General features: G+C 36.2%; 1 protein-coding gene across 1 annotated transcript in view; it reads left to right on the plus strand.

Moving 5' to 3' along the window:
* Positions 1–21,340, plus strand: part of LOC308624337 (uncharacterized protein) — a gene marked incomplete at its 3' end in the record, with an annotated part of 268,953 nt that overhangs the window by 162,422 nt on the left and 85,191 nt on the right. Inside the window, 4 exon segments of the mRNA XM_081247419.1 lie at positions 10,365–10,416; positions 10,419–10,480; positions 12,516–12,765; positions 17,606–17,769. Of these exon segments, the coding sequence (XP_081103545.1) occupies positions 10,365–10,416; positions 10,419–10,480; positions 12,516–12,765; positions 17,606–17,769 (528 nt within the window).

The raw sequence follows: 21,340 nt of genomic DNA on the forward strand, positions 1-21,340 counted from the left end.
ATCTAGTACTCACTAGCCAAACTATGCTTTTAGGGAAGAAGCAAAGAAGAGAATCCAAAGCTATATCTTTCACTTTTTGATTTAAATGTCAGAGCCACCTGTAGATTCCACTGGCAGGATCACAATGTGATTCCTTCCATTAGGATATGTTTTTCCATTGTCTGCAATAGTGGAATCAAAATTAGAAGCCAATTTTGTGATTCAAAATGACTTTCTTTGTCTTTAGCAACTTCCCAGTTTTGTATCATAAAGCAATTTTCCTTTAAAAGTGGCAAGAACCTTCTTAAGATCCTGATATGTTCTCTTGTTTAATCTTCATAACTTGAAGAGGCAGACATTATGATCTCCTGTGTTTAGAGGAAACATCTGAGGCCCAGAGATTAGATACTTTACAAAATATCACAAAAGTAGTAAATAGAAGACTGAGGATTCAAGATGGGCTCTCTTCTCTCAACCTGTATGCCGCTCTGCCTCTCCTCATCCTTCAGGTGTAGGGAGCCTGACAGGTCCTGAAGGCTCCGGATAATATTCTCATGGCTAAACCATGAAGTATTTATTTTTTCTTACACTGCTCTTATGTATTATCATGCAGCTCTCCAGTGCAGTTGCTTTCAAAGCTAACTGCTTTTGCATTATTTTTCCAATTATTAATAAAACTTCCATTTTGCATAAAGTATTTAGCTATTTTCACTGATAAAGTGTTTTGTAAACATTTTAACCAAATAGGCCAGGCAAATACCGGCAAGGTAAATGGTCTTCGTCTTACTAATGGATTAGGTGAAAAGGTAAGTGACTTTGCTTAGCCAGAGGGAACACTTCAATAATAATAATAATAAACCTGTGACCAACAGGTTTACAATTTACAACATTGTAAATCAACTATAGTTCAATAAAAGTTTTTTTTTTTTTTAAGAAAATACTATTTGTAAATGGCAAAAAATGATGTCCTAAAACAGAAACACACACGTTAAATAAAAGACATTATTTTCAAAAAAGGCAAACAGACTTTGGTCACCTTTGCTTCAAGATGTAACTTTATTTTTGCAGTTTGACTTCATTTTCTTTTTCTACTCTAGGATAAGTTTTGTCTGTCCCTGCCCCCACCCCCTCCCCCGCAAAGCCTCCCACTCCCATTCAGAGACTGTCATTGGAAATAACAGCCTTAAGAGTTTGGGAGTCTCTTTGGAGTCCTTCAACATACTTCAATCCCTGTTTTCTCATTAGAACATTCGTACGTTTGTGCCTCAGTGGGAATGATCAATTATTTCAATGTCAGTAGTGGTAATATTACCCCTAAGATTTAGCAATTTTCAAAGATCTTTTAACTTAATTAGAGGCATTTGTTGTAAATTGAATTAAACCCGTTAAAAGTGCAATGTGTTATATTAAAAGTATAATACCCTAATTGGCCAAGGAGACAGAATTTTAGGGGGAAAAAGATCTAGTTGAAAAATGCTAACATCAAGATAAACTTGTGAATTTTTTTCCTTTTTATAAAGCTTTCTCTTTTTTTTTGAATTTTTGGATTTTATTTTATTTATTTTTTTATACAGCAGGTTCTTATTAGTTATCTATTTTACTAGTGTATATATGTCAATCCCTGTCTCCCAATTCATCCCACCACCACCACCCACCACTTTCCCCCCTTGGTGTCCATACGTTTGTTCTCTGCATCTGTGTCTCTATTTCTGCCCTGCAAACCGGTTAATCTGTACCATTTTTCTAGGTTCCACATATATGTGTTAATATACAATATTTGTTTTTCTCTTTCTGACTTACTTCACTCTGTATGACAGTCTCTAGATCCATCCACGTTTCTACATATGACCCAATTTCATTCCTTTATATGGCTGAGTAATATTCCATTGTATATATGTACCACATCTTCTCTATCCATTCATCTGTTGATGGGCATTTAGGTTGCTCCCTTGACCTGCCTATTGTAAATAGTGCTGCAATGAACATTGGGGTGCATGTGTCTTTTTGAATTATGGTTTTCTCTGGGTATATGACCAATAGTGGGATTGCTGGGTCATATGGTAATTGTATTTTTAGTTTTTTGAGGAACCTCCATACTGTTCTCCATAGTGGCTGTATCAATTTACATTCCCACCAACAGTGCAAGAGGGTTCCCTTTTCTCCACACCCTCTCCAGCTTTTATTGTTTGTAGATTTTCTGATGATGCCCATTCTAACTGGTGTGAGGTGACACTTCATGTCGTTTTGATTTGCATTTCTCTAATAATTAGTGATGTTGAGCATCCTTTCATGTGTTTGTAGGCAATCTGTATGTCTTCTTTGGAGAAATGTCTATTTAGGTCTTCTGCCCATTTTTTGATTGGGTTTTTTTTTTTTAATATTGAGCTGCATGAGTTGTTTATATATTTTGGAGATTAATCCTTTGTCTGTTGATTCATTTGCAAATATTTTCTCCCATTCTGAGGGTTGTCTTTTTGTCTTGTTTGTAGTTTCCTTTGCTATGCAAAAGCTTTTAAGTTTCATTAGGTCCCATTTGTTTATTTTTGTTTTTATTTCCATTACTCTAGGAGGTGGATTGAAAAAGATCTTGCTGTGATTTATGTCAAAGAGTGTTCTTCCTATGTTTTCCTCTAAGAGTTTTACAGTGTCTGGTCTTACATTTAGGTCTCTAATCCATTTTGAGTTTATTTTTGTGTATGGTGTTAGGAAGTGTTCTAATTTCATTCTTTTACATGTAGCTGTCCAGTTTTCCCAGCAGCGCTTATTGAAGAGAATGTCTTTTCTCTATTGTATATCCTTCCCTGCTTTGTCGTAGATTAGTTGACCATAGGTGCGTGGGTTTATCTCTGGGTTTTCTATCCTGTTCCATGGATCTATATTTCTGTTTTTGTGCCAGGACCATATTGTCTTGATTACTGTAGCTTTGTAGTATAGTCTGAAGTCAGGGAGTCTAATTCCTCCAGATCCGTTTTTTTCCCTCAAGACTGCTTTGGCTATTCGGGGTCTTTTGTGTCTCCATACACATTCTAAGATTTTTGTTCTAGTTCTGTAAAAAATGCCAGTGGTAATTTGATAGGGATTGCATTGGATCTGTAGATAGCTTTGGGTAGTGTAGCCATTTTCACAATATTGATTCTTCCAATCAAAGAACATGGTATATCTCTCCATCTGTTTGTGTCATCTTTGATTTCTTTCATAAATGTCTTACAGTTTTCTGAGTACAGGTCTTTTACCTCCTTAGGTAGGTTTAATCCTAGGTATTTTATTCTTTTTCTTGCAATGGTGAATGAGATTGTTTCCTTAATTTCTCTTCCTGATCTTTCATTGTTAGTGTTTAGGAATGCAAGAGATTTCTATGCATTAATTTTGTAACCTGAAACTTTACCAAATTCATTGATTAGCTCTAGTAGCTTTCTGATGGCATCTTTAGGATTCTCTATATATTGTATCATGTCATCTGCAAACAGTGACAGTTTTACTTCTTCTTTTCCAATTTGTATTTCTTTTATTTCTTTTTCTTCTCTGATTTCCATGGCTAGGACTTCCAAAACTATGTTGAATAATAGTGGCAAGAGTGGACATCCTTGTCTTGTTCCTGATCTTAGAGGAAATGCTTTCAGTTTTTCACCATTGAGAATGATGTCTGCTGTGGGTTTGTCATATATGGCCTTTATTATGTTGAGGTAGGTTCCCTCTATGCCTACTTTCTGGAGAGTTTTTATCATAAATCAGTGTTGAATTTTGCCAAATCTTTTTTTGGCATCTATTGAGATGATCATATAGTTTTTATTCTTCAATTTGTTAATCAGGTGTATCACATTGATTGATTTGAGTATATTGAAGAATCGTTGCCTCCCTGGGATAAATCCCACTTGATCATGGTGTATGATCCTTTTAATGTGTTGTTGGATTCTGTTTGTTGAGGATTTTTGCATCTATATTCATCAGTGATATTGGTCTGTAATTTTCTTTTTTTGTAGTATCTTTGTCTGGTTTTGGTATAAGGGTGATGGTGGCCTCATAGAATGAATTTAGGAGTGTTCCTTCCTCTGCAATGTTTTGTAAGAGTTTGAGAAGGATGGGTGTTAGCTCTTCTCTAAAGAGATGTTGAGCATCTTTTCATGTGCCTGTTGGCTGTCCACATGTCTTTTTTGATAATCTGAACTTTCTTAGTTCTCATTTTCTCACCTTCAAAATGTATATAGTAACACGTGTTATCCAAAGTGCCCCTATAAATTAGCTATTATATATATATATATATATATATAATAGAGTGTGTTCAATACATAATAGCTGCCAAAAATTCTCACTTACCTTAAAAACTCTTGTCCATAAACCTTTTTTTTTTTCAGGGAAGTAAATGAAAGAGGATGGTCTTGTCCACATTAAGTGGTTTGCAGCTATACACCAGCATATGGGAAAAAACATCTCTTCAATGAATTCTTGAGTTTATAGTGCTCAATGTCATGATAGCTAATTCCATTTAGAGAAAATTTATATTAATCCTAGTGACCAACATTTGTATAATTTTTTAGGTTTCACAACATTTCCATATACTGTATGTTGATGATGGGTCCCAGCCATGCTGATGGCTCCTTATTACGATGTTGGTGATTTCAAACTAATGTTTCCAGCTCTGATATCCCTTGAACTTCACTTCCATAAGTACAACAGACTATTGGGTAAATTCTCTTGGATATATCATAAGCATTTTCCATATGCAGGTCAATATGAGCTTATTGGGGGGTCTGTGTGTTTGTTTTTTGTTTTTCATTTTTCCCTTTTCCCCATCAAATTTTTTTTCTCATATGTTCTCCACTCAGTCACCTTTGGGTGAGTTACCTGAGCCAGAAACTTTGGGACCACTTTTGAGTCTTTTTTTAAGGCCCCATATTCAGTCTCCAAGTCTTGTTAACTGTAAGGCAATATCTCTCAAATCCACCTATTTATCTGTCCCTCCACCTCTCTCACTCCCTTTCCCTCAAGAGGGTTACCATTGGCATTTGGCCGTGTTATGGGTTGAACTGTATCCCCTCAAACAATATGTTGAGGTTCTAAACCCTACTACCTCAGAATGTGACCTTACCTGGAAGAGGGTCATTGCAGATGTAAGTTAAGATGAGGCGGTCCTAGAGTAGGGTGGGCCCTTAATCCAATATCGTATCCTTACATGTGAAGAAACAGACACACAAAACAAAGATCGCCACGTGAAGATCGAGGCAGAGGTTGGATTTATGCTGCCACTAGCCAAGGAATGCCTGGGGCTACAGAAGCTGAAAGAGGCAAGAAAAGATCTGTCCTCTTCTATGCTCCCTCCTCCCACACCCAGAACCTTCAGGGAGAGCATGGCTCTTCCAACACCTTGACTGAGGACTTGTAGCCTCCAGAATTGTGAGAGAATACATTTCTTTTGTTTGAAATCACCCAGATTGTGGTGCTGGTAGCCCTAGGGAACTAATACAGGGTGCAAGAGTTCTTCCTTGTTTGAGGCTCTCAAACATGTTATCCAGAAACGTGTTGCCTTTTGCCACCCTTCATGTCACTGTGAACAACCAAGAATAACCACGACCATATTTCTGAGTGCAACTGTTCTGCTCTCCATTGAGTAGCACAGGGTAGGTCATCATCTAACTCATAATCTTTTCTCCCCCTGAGTCTGGACCCTCTCCACACATTTTTATCTGGTGACTGGGGCAGTGTTTCTAAACTACAAACATGGTAGCCTTCCCTGTCTCCTTCACCTTAAAATACTTCGTGGGCTATTGATGGTGACAGAATAGAGCCCAAACTCCTTAATATGGCATGAGCAGACCAGGCCCCATCATAAGAAGGCCTCTTCTACTTCTCCAGCTTCAGCCTCTATCACTACTACTTAGTGATACAAAGACTTTCTTCACCCAGCTCAACTTACTTTCAGTTTTAGAAATGGAACTTTATTCTTCTGAGAATGACCTGTGTGATGGAATGCCCTCCCAGCTTTTCTACCTACACCCTCACTCTCATTTGTCTAATTCCTCTTGACTTGACAGATCTTAAGATTTGGCCGTATACAAATTCTTAAGGACTCATTCACTGAAGAAGAGAGTTTAAGAATGAATTCCATGCTTTTTTTTCAAAGCAATCTTGGTCTTTTTTTTATTATTATTACACTGATGGATCATAGAAATCTTGTTTGATTTTAGGTCTCTATAAGGACTGGGCATGGAAGGGGGTTATATGTGTGTCATACGAAATGTGGCTGAAGTTCAGAGAAATAGTTTTCATTTAATAGCTGAATACTGGATGACCTCACCATTCTTCTCACCCTCTGGCAGCTCACCCTGTGAGCGATAGAGGAGCTGCCTGCACGAATGGAGGAGTAGCTGCTAGCCTCAATGTGATTTTGCAATGATCTGTGTGCTCTATGTCTGCCTTCATAACCAACAAATCAATTCCCACTATACGTATTACACACCCCAGTGGCAGAGGCCATTTATTATCCTTTTGATGATCATACTCTTTGTACATAACCAAGAAAGATTACAGAGGAAGGAAAGAACAGTTGAAATGTGGATGAAGATATTGTACTATGGCACTGCATTTCATAGTGTGTCTTGCATGTATACAAGAATGAAAAAGACACTTTCTTTCAAGACAATTTGGAAACATGGATGCAGAATTGTCCTTTGAATGAAATCTATTTTAAGAACAATATATGGAGAGAGCATTGTGATGCAGTTTTATATCGGTGCACATTTAGATTTCAGGTGCAAGTTCAAAATGATTAAGAGAGAAGGACTCATTTTCTTGTCATTCGGGAATTGTTTATAAGGCTATACTTGACTAGCTGTGTTCGACTAATGAGCCTTTTGATACATCCTTTTATTTGGCATCATCTTTCATCAACTGATTCTTTTATAAATTTCTAACTTTGCAGTATCCAGTTTTTTAAACTCTAAATGATTGATGCCAAGGTTTTCCTAATTCTTTAAATCCAGATGCTATAGTTACTATCGTTAAACAAATAAAAGCAAATACTGAATTGTGTTGACTAGGTGCAAGAAAATTGAATATTTTGAATTAGATATAAATGGTACACAGTGAAATTCTGGTGTTATTTATCCTAAATCAAACACCCCATAAACAAATAACGTGGATCTGAATGTAGATGGGAAACATTTTATCAGTGAAACTAATGGTAAAAGTATGACTTGATAGTGGGTTCTGTGCATAAATATTTAAGCTGCTTAGTCAATAGATGAAAAGAACAGTGGAAATTTCCAAAGGTCAAAGAAGCTACTGTCTTTTCTGTTTTGCATCATTTGAGATTTTCCAGTTTTTTGCTAACAACACAATGCCAAATCTGTGTTTGATTTTGTCTTCTCTTTGAAGAGGCAAAACAGTGACAGAATAATTAACTGAAGAGGAGATCATGCACAGAATATTTTCCTTTTAGCAGTGTAGAAAGTCCTGGGTTTCATTTCACATGATGGTAAATGTAATAAAGTATTCTGGAATCCTTCTTTAAGAGAGTCAGTCTCCTGACAATTTTACCGTTGGTAAACCAAAGCCTCTTGGGGATCTGTTTCCTGTTTAACTATTCCTCATTTGAATAACTGAAAAGTATGCTTAGTAGAAAGCCGGCACACAGTTTTCAGTTAGATGATGCTCTACACCTTTATCGAAAAATACACACAAGAACCACCAAAATAAATTGTCAATGTCAAGTTCAGTGCCTTATTAGCCCTGTGCAAACCAAAAAGCTAAAGTCATGGACTGGTATTTTAAAGGGAATAATGGGTTTTCTTTTACTTACTCTTGTTAGTTTTTTGCTTTTCTTCTCTTTCCCTCCCAAAGACTCTTGTTTCTATTATTTAGCTTCTTTTGGTGATAAAAGGTCATTATGTTTGATAGTCTTCAGAGAGAGACGAGCTTTTGTATATAAAATCTTTGGAATCTGTCTATGAATTCCATCTCTGTTAATGTTCCTACAATGCCTTGAACTGCTGTGGTTAGTCACTAAGCCACTGAACTACTTACTATGGTACCAGCTTCTCCTTTGGCAACGTGTTTGTAATCAGGACTATTTTTGGTTGAGGAATTTGCTGAATTATTCTAGAATAGAATTAGACAAGTTAGTCTGGGAACTTGGAGCCTAGTTCTTATAAAGATCAATTACTGGTTTAATAAAACTGACATTTTATTAAACCCATGATAGTATATACCAATGATATTTACAGTTTTAATTAAATAACAAATATATGCGTGTCCATGTTTAAATCTCTTTAAACAAAAGAACCATATAATCATTTAGGCAGATCTCATACATTTCTTGGGCTTGATGGAAAGCCAGCTTATTTCAAAGTAGCTCTGCTAAATATAGGAAGACAAAATGAGGGAGAAGCAGATTATTGAGTGTTTATTATTTTGTGATCGTAGCCCAGGAATAGCTCTGTTCAGAGTGTTTTATATCTGTTAACTGAGTTGTCATATTGACCCTGGAATGTTGGTACTATTCTCATCTCCTTTGTCCATATGAGGAAACAAAGATGTAGAAAGGAATTTCATACCCAGACAGTCAGATTCTAGAGCTTGTACTTCAGTCACTAAGCTATGGTAACTCTACTGAATACTCACTGCACCTAATCATGGGAATGGGTAGGGAATGAGTTCTGTCCCTACAGATGTTTTCAGATAGCCTCTTCATCTTTTTTCTTACAAACTGTTATTTTATTTTATTTTAGCTTTTTTCTTTGAACAGCTTTATTGAGATATATAATTCATTTACCATACCATTTGCCTATTTAAAATGTACAATTTAAAGTTTTTAGGATATTCACACTAGTGCAACCATCACCAGAGTCAACTTTACAATATCACCCCCAAAAGAAACACAGTACCCATGAACACTGATGATTCTTTCTGCTTCAGGCCCCAACCCCTCCTTGTTTTTTTTTTTGCAAACAATTTTAGAAACTTTGAAAACATCTCTTGCCATCAACACAAAACAGAGAGAGGAAACCAGAGCTAAATCAGAATAACTGTATGTAGCTCTTTCATGTTTGTTTCAACAGAAATGTCAGTATTGTGTTAAAGAATACAAGAGTTCTTAAGTTTTGAATTCTCATTCATATGTTTTTAGTGGTATGTTAATCACTCATTTCAATTTTCAACCTGAAATAGTTAACTTTGAACAAATTATATGCCAATAATTAAATCTAATCTTAATAAAGAGGGATCATTGTGAGTAGGTGAGGTAAGCAGGACTATGGTATAGATTTTAAAGATTAAAAAAAGTTTACTGTTTATAATAATTTATTTTCATACTTCTTTAAAAAATGTAACACACACATAACATAAAATTTACCATGTTTTTTTACTTTATTTTATTTTTTAAAAAATTTATCATCTTAACCATTTTAAGTGTACAGTTCAGTTGTGTTGTGTATTCACATTGTGGTTCAACCCATTTCCACAACTTTTTCATCTTGTAAAACTGAAACTCTGTACCATTAAATAGCTCCCCATTTCCCCTTCTCCCAGATCCTGGCAACCACCATTCTACTTTCCGTGTCTCTGAATCTGACTCCTCTGGGCACCTCCTATAAGTGGAATCACATAGTATTTGTCTTTTTATGACTGGCTGACTTCATTTAGCAATAATGTCCTCAAGGTTCATCCATGTTGTAGCGTGTGGCAGAATTTCCTTCCTTTTTTTTTTTTTCCTTCCTTTTAAGGCTAATAATATTCCACTTGATGGACAGTTAGGCTTTTTCCACATTTTGGTTATTATGAATAATGCTGCTATGAACATAGGCGTACGAATATCTGTTTGGGATCCTGCTTTGAAATCTTTCGGATAAATACCCAGAAGGAGTATTGCTGGATCATACGGTAGTTGTATTTTCTAAATTTTTGAGAGGCTGCCATACTGTTTTCCATAACAATTATATCATTTTACATTCCCACCAACAGTGCATAAGAGTTCCAATTTTTCCACATTCTCATCAACACTTGTTATTTTCTGGCTTTTTTTCTTTCTTTCTTTTTGATAGTAACCATTTTAATAGGTATGAGGAGATATCTCCTAGTGGTTTTGATTTGCATTTCCATATCCATGTATTTTTATGTTCCCCTTTAGTAATCCATTATAGCAAAAAGGAACATAGCTAGTTTGAGTCCCAGGTAGCTCAGAAGTAATTTCATTCAATTTTACTTTCACTATGTCTTTATTATTATTCTCAAAATATCTTTTGGTTGTATTTAAGCTCAGAATTTATCTATTATTTTGTTGTTTGTAGCTGTTCTTCAGTAGCTGATAGTACTGGATCTAGAGAATTCTTCAAGCATCTCTATTTTGTGCTGGCGTCAGTGTTTTCAGAATTTCAGTTCACTCAATGACAAAGCCAGGGCTTCTGGTACATTATCTGGCTGACGGCTTCTCTCTGGTTCCTGAGGCTCTCTACCTGCATTACCTCAGCCAGTGGCTTTTCCTCCAGGCCATTTCAATTCCTGTCACAAAGTGAGTGCTTTCCCCTGACAGTCAAAGGAATGCATTTTCATCTTGAGATGCCAAATGAAAGTAAAAAACTCCTCTCCCGTCCATTTACCATAAGACCTAAAATGCAGGTATGATTTGAGAAGACAAAAATGTCTTTATCTAAGAGCAGGAATGTCTATTACAGTTATATTCTCATTTTGGGCCTGTATATACAAATACTTAACCGGTACATCAATATTTATTTAAAATTTAGCAGATCCAACTATGTTCTAATATCTGAGCAGAATCCAAAAAGGAATTTAGCAACAATATTTTATCCTATTTTGATTTTATCAGAGTGACTTAGGCTGAAGGTATTTTAGAAGTAATATAAGTATGATTTATCACCTATACTCAGAGAAGCAAAAATTGCTTCTTCTGCAAAATGATTGAATTCAAACAATTACTGAACTCAAGCCCAGGCAGCTTTCTGGGCCATTATCCTCTGGAAAAAGATGACACTTTAAAGGTTATCTCTCCATAAACATGATTCCAGAGACACTATAGATAGACCAACAGATAGATATCAATACAAGTAAAATTCATTTTCTCAAATGTAGATGGTACGGATAAAAATAAAGATGTGTGTATATTTTCAATTAAGAAGGTTGAAAACTATTTTAAGACATTTTGAGAAGAAATATGTGTGTGTTATACATACACACATACAGTTTTTGATCATCTTTTGTAATTAAATCACAAATATCTGAATATATTATAGAATATGCAACTTTAAATATACTAAATAACTGTATCTTCATGACAGAATTTTATATAGCTGTTATATTCCTTTCTTCCCTTCTTTTTCTTTGCTCTTTCTTTTTTTCTTTGTTTTGTGTGAGAGTTTCTAAAGCAGAAAGGATAAATATTATATGCTTGGGCTAGTTGCTTTTTGCTATTTGCTCTCTTACGTCTTCAATAGAAAAGGAAGCTCTATCTTTATTGGTTGTTAATGAAATGAGACTGCAAAAAAATATCCTGGTAGCTCAGCTTATTCAATTTCTTAAGCAACAGAGGACCTAATACGTTAGGATGTTTTGTTGACTATTGCCTAGTTCCGCAGGCTCGAATCATACATTAGCTCCATGTCACACTGTAGTTATGAGACATGACAATAGCTACAGCAACAGTGAGCATTTTTTCTACTTTTACTCTGTTAGGTCCTCTGCTAAGAAATGTACACACCTTATTTTATTTGATATTCACAACAGCCTAAGAACAAAGCATAAAAACTACCTTCAGAGCAAAGGTCAAGGAATGGAATAAATGAAGAACTCTTTTTAGTAGAGAGCTGATAAGCTGATAAGGACTCTTTTTAGTAGAGAGCTGAGATGCACAAGCAGCATTAACTACAAAATAGCTTTACAAGGCTGAAACACAGGGGATGGAAAAATTAGAGTCAACAAAGGCTCACTTTGCATGGAAAGAGGGTGCCAAAGTCTGGGTGAAGCCTGCTTGAATTACTGGGCTCACCTTGGATTCAAGCCTTAGGTCAAGTTGTCCCTTTAGATGTTTTTGTTGTCAGCAGTGTTGTTGTATTTAGGGCATCTAACTAGTGGAATCACAAACAAAATTAATCAGTGATGTCAAAACTCTGGAGAACTATGAGATTTATTTATATTTCTGATTTCTGTTAGAGATTGAGTCATTACTAAGTCCACTGATATACTTTGCATTTCAAATAGACTATTAATGAGTATGTGTGACCTGCTGGGCAGTTCTTAGTCTAAAGAATGCTCTGCTCAGTGGATCAAAATGATATCCTTTCTATGATGGCATATGAAATTTATAAGAACAATGAGGAAGGTAGAACTTGCCTTTTCCTCAAAAGTGAGCAGTTGAGGAGTTTCTAAGGAAAAGATGAAGACTTCTAACACTTAATTTTGGGGTACTATTAAGTGTCAACTTTTCTCTACAAAAAAAAGAAAGCATTTCGTTCTGTAAAATGTTTTGTATATGCAGCATTTTATAGAATTCTTCTCCTTTGCACACGTGTGATTGCTTTGTTTTCCCATAGATTCCATTTTTCCCTCCTCACAGTTGAGCTCTGCTACCCAAGCTCTTTAGTTCGCATCGGAGAAGAGTTGCTTGTTGGGATGCGGCCTTTAATGCTGAATGCAATGGTGCTTCCCTTGGTTCTGATCAGATGGGGCTGTCAGGTACTGTTTGCCTTCTGCCCTGATGTCCTGTCAAAGTTAATCATCACCATGGGACTATGGACAGTTCTGGACCCACTGGCAGTGTTTATTGTGGATACTGTCCTGGGGGTAAGTCAAGTAAAATAATTGGGACATGAGTTCTTGACATAGAATGTAACGTTAGTGCACAAATCAGTTAACACGGGAAGTTTCAATAGTGATGTACAATTCAATATTCATCTTAAATTGAAATTATTCATTTTTTTTCATAGTAAAAAATGTGGATGTCTAATATAATCATTTTAAGTGTAATTTTAACTATGTTAAAGAAACACTTGCAAAATAGGTAGAAAATAATGTTGGAGATCAAATCCAAACTAATTGGTACATTTTCAATATTATTACAAAGAAGCTTTCTTTTGTAACATTTTTTGGTAACTTTTTTTTAATATTAAGGATTTTCACAGCCAAACATTATAAAAAAGTAATCGTACAATAGTTCTTTTAATTTGTTAGGTTATTTATTTCCTTTTGATGTAATACTCTTTCATAATAGATATACTCAAGAAGAAGAATAAGAACTTTTTAAACAATTCTAAGTAATAAATAATTTTAAAAATTACTCCTTAAGCATTTATTTTGACATTTGTGATGTTTATGACATGACGAAATGGTGCATCTTCACTCTAAAATATATAGTTTTAGGATTTCATAAATAAGAATGATGTATTAACATACGATTACATATAAAAATGCTAATAATGATTCTAAATCAAATATTCATTTGTAAAACTATCTAAAATTATGTAATAATTTTCCTTAACTGGTGTAGTTCTTCTTTTAAGAAGAAAGGTTTCCAACCACTATATATGTGTTTAGATTATATTCACTGTGCCTAGCAGATCATAGGGATGGGATTTTTGATGGACTCTGCTTATTAACAGTATTTGAAATGGGTTCTACCATTAATCATGTGCTCTTAGAACTGAAGACCAAATTGCTATCCACGCCACATCCATGAAAATGTGGTGCTGCGGTAGGCAGTTAGGATCAGCAAAGCCTGCTGCTCTTTTATTTCTATCTCTCAGGCCGTGCTACGCTATAAGAGTGTGTCTCCAACCTTAATGTGCTTGCAAGTCACCTGGGGATCTTATCAAAATACACATTCTGATTCAGCAGGTGGGGCCTGAAATTCTGCATTTTAACAGACTCCTAGATGTTGCCAAGGATGCTGGTCCTATGGACCAAATCACACTGTGACAAGGTGATAGACCTTCTACTGAGAAGCTGTCTCCTTTCCCTTGGCTGTTTGCTAGGCTGGCTTTCACTTGCTCAAGTTTCCTGGGCTGCTCTCAACAAGACTGGGGTTCTTGATGTACTGAATCCACTAATGACTTTTTAGGCCTTGTGTGAGAATTCTGACTTTTTATTTCGGAGTGGAATGACCTCTGCTTAGAACCTGCAGACAAATGTGACAGTTGACCCTGCAACCATGTAGGTCATTTTAATATTATCAAAACAAACTAAAAGCAGTGAACATCAAGCCTACCAAAGTACCTAGCTTCTAGTCTCCCTGCCAAGGAAAATTTGTCAGTGCTTGGAAGACTTGTTTTCAAGTTCTAACCTGTGACCACCCTTGAAGCCTCAGTACCATGGACCACCTTGATGACAGGTCAGAAGAGGGAGCCTTGTCAGTCAGAAGTGGTCGTGTTTTCTACCCCATCCTAAGTTCCTTCACCCCTCTGATTAGACTCCAGGTTCATAAGGACAAGACTGTGCCATCAAGCTTTGTTGAGCAGGAGATGTAGAGAGGGGTGCTGTCCACATTCCAGTAGCACCATAGCCCATCGCCTCTCACAGTTCCTCCTGGGGCCAGTTTGGTCCTATTGCAACACCACACGGGAAGCCATCTGGGGAGGATGAGCCACTGTCTTTTATGATCTTCTGAGATCTCCTCATAAGGAAAGTCTGCAGCTCTCCTGGAATGGGTTTCTTTCTTCCAGACAGGTCCCCTAGAGAGATTACTAGCTGAATAGTCCACTGTGTCAAAGGCAGCTGACAAAATGAGCTGTCTTAATTTACTCTGGGGCCTCTGATGTCATCTACAGGAAAGTAACCTCTAGCAGGGCCATCTCTGAACCAGTTCAGAAGTCCGTAACCTGACGGAAGCTGACTTGGATTCTAATAGATGAGTGTAACACCCATATCTTTCTCCACTTGGAAAGAAAAGCTTGACGGCTCGTTCCCAGTCTGCACAATATTCAATCTCTAGTTAGAATCCATCATGTTTCATTGCCGATGACATCCACTTTTGCTGTCTTTAAGAAAACTCGAAAGCTGCATGTGATCCACAGATCATCAGCATTGGAGTCCATACTTGGATACTCTCACCAGTTGAATAAAAACGTGTGTTTTAACCTGCTCTACGGTGATGAACAGCACCCTGAAGTTTGAGAAGAACTGCTCTAAAGCAGTGGTTCTTAAAGTTAGGTCCCTGGACCAACAGCATTAGTTTCACCTGGGAACTTAGCAGAAATGCAGAATCTCAGGCCCTGTACCTCACTCACTCTTGAGGCAAAAACTCTGGGAATGGGGTCAGCCTCTGAAGGGGCTTTGAGTTTTAACAAGACTTCCAGATGACTTTCATGCTTATTAAAGTTGGAGAGCTACTGCTCCGCATGGCATCATGGTTATCGTAGTTTGAATGTCACTAATGAAATTCAGGTTGCCCGAGCTCATACCTCCAATTCTTTCAGCACTTCCTTCTAGCAGGTAAAGCTCAGAATCATCTGTGTTTGATCGCAGTTGGCCGGTCAGGAGAGATGCCACCTAATTTCACTAATAATTTTTGTCTTGGATCCATTTTTTTTCATGGAAATCTAAAGGATATATGGCAGGTGGAATGATTTGAGGCTGAAGCATTGATTGGCTCTTGATGTTGCTGATAACAGTTTGCCTGTCTCTCAGTTTGCTGATTCAGAGGTTGGCAATGCATTCCCCTGACCCCCATCCATGATACTATGCTCAGTAATTCCACTGGGTTCATAAATTCATTCTCTCACTGAGCCTTTGTCTAGATAAAAAGTAGGGAAAAGAATTGCTGTCAGCGATATGACATTGGATCAGTCAACCTCTCCAGTCTTTTATTTCCTCAATGAATTACAAAACAGTAAGAATACTCATAAATAGTAACCCCTACCTTACTCATTTCACAGTTTGTTGAGAGATTCAAATGAGAGACCATCTGGGAAGAAACTGGAAAATCTAAGGCATCGTACATATAAAACAAACCAGCAGGAGGATTATAATGAAGTGATGATACTTATGCTCTGTGAATGATACACGATGTAACCACCACTGCCCCAGTGGTCCAAGCAGGAACTTGCAATCTAGTTGGGGAATCAAAATATTCAGTGTGTGATCAATACCATTTGGGAGGTGTATGGCTCATTCCCTTATATCCTTTAGGTCTTTGCTCAAATAACACCTTTTCGGTGATACCTTTTCTGATCAAAATGTTTAATAACAGCTCATTGCTCCTATATGTTTTTCCTGCTTTACAGTTTTCCTCAAAATATCATTCTCTAATATACCATGCATGTTACTTCATCTTACTTACATGTTTACTATCATTTGCTTTCCACCCCTATCCCCACTTCAATGTAAGTTCCGAGAAGGTAGGGCTTTTATATACTCTTATTCACTCTTTTATCTTCAGAGCTTAATGATGCTTAGTAGGCATTCAATACCATACATGTGGGTCAGATGAATGATTAGCAGCTATTGATTAGATTATGTTATCAGCATCAAATATATATCATTTTTTGTCTGTTTCATCAGCGAATCCCACGTCTATGTCTTTATTTTTCAAAAAGTAGCAGAAGGTAAGATATGGAATAGGAGAAATACATGGTAACCCTTACAGATCTGCTGCCTAAAATCCTAGCAACAAGCTCACATTTTGCATGGTAAACCGATTAACAAGTAGAGAGCATAAGAATAAAAGCTCTGAAGTGGTGATGGAAGAAGCAGTGGAGAGTCAGAACATCTGAATTCTATCACTGCCCAATCACTAATGGATATTTTGGTGTAGGGAAAATACACATTAACCTATCTAGGATTCTGTTTTTATCTGTACCTGTGTAATGTGGATTAGTTTTAAACATGCCCTACTAAGCTATATTTATATAACTGTCAGTTTAAAAAGTAGAGAAATTCTTCTTTCTCTCTTACATTGGGGAAAGAAAGCCTTATTTACATTTATATGGCATATGACTTACACTTGAGATCATACACTTGAGATCATGAGAGTCATAATTAAAGAACATTCATATTTTATAAACTCAAAGGTCAAAGATGTCATATGGCAATGTCTTAGGTACATAGCATTTTATATTTGCTTTTAAAGACCTCATTGCCTTGTATTTATTTCTAACCCAACATATAATATAGTTTTCCTTGTCTAAAATAAAGACTTATTATTAAATTGACCTAATGTAAATGTTGGTTTTCAAGATCACATTAAGTAGCTTGATAAATTTTATAAGTTTCTAAAATAAGCCATCTGTTTCATGCATAGAACAAATAAAATTCCTTTCAAATCTGCTTCAGAGAGAAAAGAATCTTTCCACCATCATATTTAATTTCTTCATATCTTGTGCTCATTAAATTCAGAAGTTAATAGTACATAAATAAAACATGGCTTTTACTTTATAGATTGCATGTAGAGTGCACACATTTAAACGCCTATAGGGAAAATGAGAAAATCCTGGGAAACCAACCATGCAAATCCAGTCTTTTTCTTCCTGCAGCTGAAGATCTGATATCTTCAGCACCTTGAAAATGTAATTTAAAAACAAATTATGCTCTCAGATGGTCTTTGTGTATTTAAATTAATTTAACTTGATGATCAGTGTTTTCACCCTTATTTTATTTATTTATTTTTTAAATTTGTATCTTCTTTTGTCAGCGGCTTTCACATGACGGGGAGACTCCTGTAGCTGATGCAGCAAAGCTGTACTGGATGTTTGAAAAAACCATGCAATCAGGAATCCTTGGTATGGTGCTCATGGTGCTACTTTACGTGCCCCTGTTCATCATTTCATCTTTGATTTTATATTTGTATTGTCTCAGGTAAGGTGTTTCAGTGGTTCCATTCCTCAGAGTGTTCAGCCTCCAGCCTTGTTATTCTATGACTGGGCTGTGAGAAGATAGTTGAAGAAGTTAGAACCACATCTCCACGTCAAAGGCAGAAATCTCTTTCTTGTGTGTTTACTCTCATGAAGACCAGCCGGGAAATTACTTCTTTTGGAGAAATTTTTTCTCCATTATAGGGAGAACTAATTTTGCTCTAAATCATTGTACTTGTCTCTTCAAACTAAGGACCTACAGGAAACAAGGAGTAATACACAATGATACACAATGACATTCTGGGAAATTTCCTGGAAAGCTTGTCTAAACTTGTCTTTTCCTCATTCTTCTAACTCACTTTCTCCTCTCTCTCCCCACCCCTGCCAAAATCACCACTAGGAGAATCCTCCTTCAACTTTGATCATGAATATCCTTGAGTATGGCTTGACAGGTCATTAATTTAACAAGCAAAATATGTGGGTGAAGAAAAACAAGAAAAGTAACAAATATAAGGCAGTATAAAAAGTGCTAGGAAGACTTTTCTCTCTGTTGATGCTTTCCTTTGCTGTGCAGAAGCTTTTTATTTGGATACAGTCCCACTTGTCCAATTTTATTTCTGTTGCCTGTGCTTTTTAAAAGTCATTTTTATATCCATGAAATTATTGCCAAAACCAATGTCATGAAGCTTTCCTCCTAAATTTTTTTAAAAGAAATTTTGCAGTTTCAGGTCTTATACTTGTCTTTAATCTATTTTGAGTTGATTTTTGTGGATGGTTTTATATAGGGTTATTTTTTTGCATGTGGATATCCAGTTTTCCTAACACCATTTGTTGAAGAGACCATACTTTTCCCATTGTGTACTCTTGGTACCTTGTTAAAGATCAGTTGATGAGCATGCATTTATTTCTGGACTCTCTAGTCTGTTCTATTGCTCTGTTGTATATATTTATGCTAGTACCATACAGTTTTCATTATGTAGCTTTGTAATATAATCCAGCAATTCCACTTCTGGAGATTTATTCAAAAAATTAAAATCAGGATCTCAAAGAAATATTAGCACTCCCATTTTTATTGCAGCAATATTCACAATAGCCAAGCTGTAGAGATAATTTAAATGTCCATTAGCAGATGAATGGGAAAAAATTGTGGTATATACTTACAATGGAATATTGTTCAGCCTTAAAAAAGAAGGGAATCCTGAATTATGTAACAACATGGATGAATCTTGAGGACATTATGCTAAGTGAAATAAGCCAGTCATCAAAGGACAAATACTGCATGATTCCACTTAAAGGAGATATCTAAAAAAGCAAAGTCACAGAAGCAGAGAGTAGAATAATGGTTGTCAAGGGCTGAGGAAAGGAAGGAATAGTAAGTTGATATTCAACAGACATAAAGTTTCAGTTATGCAATATGATTAAATTCTAGAGATCTGCTATACAATACTGTGCCTATAACTGACAATACTATACTGTGCACTTAAAAAATTGTTAAGAGGGTAGATTTCATGCTAAGTGTTTTACATAATTAAAAAAAAAAGTGCTAGGAAGAGGTCAACATAGGAGTCTCTGGGAGCATAGAGGAAAGGAACCAACCCAGGTCTGGAGGTGCATAGGGACAGTAGCCAAGAGCTTCAGTTGAAATATAACACTTGAATAAGTTTGAAGGTTTAATATAATTTATCTAGAAGAAAAACAAGCATGTTTGCAGGTGAAGGAAAGAGGTATAAGAACATATTGTTATGAGAAAATATATTTGTCAAATCAAAAGTATTTTAATATGGCTGGAGTATAGGATATAGGGTGAGGGCAGTTGGCTGAGTTGAAATTAGAAATATAGTCAAGGACCAGATGAGAAAAGTCTTGAATATTGTGTTCTGGAGCTTGATTTTTTTCTAATGATAAAGTGCAAATATTGAAAGATTTTAAATGTCTTTAACTTTAGGAAGATCACTCTGCTCATAGAAGAGAAGATGAGATTTAATAGTGACCAGGTTGAAAGCAGGAACGTCTAGTTAGAAAGCTATCTTAATAGTTTAGGCAAAGAGTATCAAAAGCCTTAACTAAAGAGAATGAATGACACAGGAAATGGACAGTCGAGCCATATCTAAGAAATGGCTATGTGACCCAATATAACTACTGGGCTCATTGGAAGGTGAAGGAAAGGATAATATTTAGTGGAGCCTTAAGTTTTGGAGTTTGGCAGATGTGTGGATGACTGTAGCATTCCTAGAGATAGGACACAGAGAGTAAACATTTAGAGGAGATAATTGGTTAAATTTTCCCTCAAATTGGCCTTGAGATATCTTTGATATTGACAAGGGAAAATATATCATAAGACATTAGTATAGATGAGTATAGAGCTCAGAGAAAACAATATATAGACTACAGATTTGGGTGGAGGAAGCCTTGAGTTTCATTGCTTTGTAGGGTAGAGGCTAGATTGCAGTGGGCTGAGTGAAGGACATGGAGTCAAGACTTACCACCAATTCTTTTCACAAAACCATGATGCAAATGGAGAGTGGTTGGAAAAAAGTTTTTTAAAAAGAGTGGCTTTTAATATGGGTGTGGTTTGAATATATTAATATGCCTATATGAAAATTCTAAAAGAAGGAGAAATATGGAGGATGTCTAAGCAAGGGAGGATGATTGATTGAGCAAGGTCTCTGAAGACCCTAGGTTGAGTACATGTGATGACAAACCTTGGATTTAGGGAAAAAAGTCTTACCTCTTGATGTGATAGGTAAAGAGATAAGGACAATTGCAAATGCAAGCACATTTGATAGCCATTATTATTTTCTATGAAATGGGAGGTGAATTCACTCCTTAAGTTTTCCTTCAGTAGACTGATCATTCTCTGATGGGGCCCTTTGGTCACTAGCATAGGGGTAGTAAAGTTGCCTAATTGTCAGGGGATCCATGTTGTTTAGGCACAGTCTTGGTTTATATTTGGACATGTCAGAAGCACTGCATGTCATCTTTCCTGAGCACTTACATTCCTTGGGAAGGGAAGAAAGTCTTCCGTGATCATTCAGTTTTCATTTGATCACTAACTTGTCATGTAGCCTTAGGCAATGATGTTCACTTGCTGGATTTTAGGCACTTTCTTGTGTAACACGTATGTGTAGGTCTTACAAGAGGCTCTACATGAAGTGTAACTCTACTACTTAATATGACTAGAGTTTCCTAGAGGAGTTAAAGAAATAAAATAGTGTATCATGTTGTTTAGAATTTTGTAGGATTAAAAAAATGATTGGGTCACGGTAGGTCTCCTTCATTCCCATATCACTATATCTCTTCTCACTTAAAATAAGATAAATGTTTACAGTGATGCTTTGCTTGCTCCAAAGTCTACATTTTTACTATCAAGAGTACTTGTAAAGTATAAAAAAATGCAAGCACAGAACTTATGCACCAAATAACTGGGATTTAATCTTTTGCTACCTAAACAAATAGTTGTTTGCTTTAAAATAAAACAGAAATATTACCCCATGGGGAAGGGTTGATAGGAGGAGTGAGAAGATCTGTAATGGAGGAAGAAATGATTAAGGGAAGAGAAAGCGTCCAGACATCAT

Source organism: Mesoplodon bidens (assembly GCF_964165515.1).
Source record: "Mesoplodon bidens genome assembly, chromosome: 10".
NCBI classification, from domain to species: Eukaryota; Metazoa; Chordata; class Mammalia; order Artiodactyla; family Ziphiidae; genus Mesoplodon; species Mesoplodon bidens.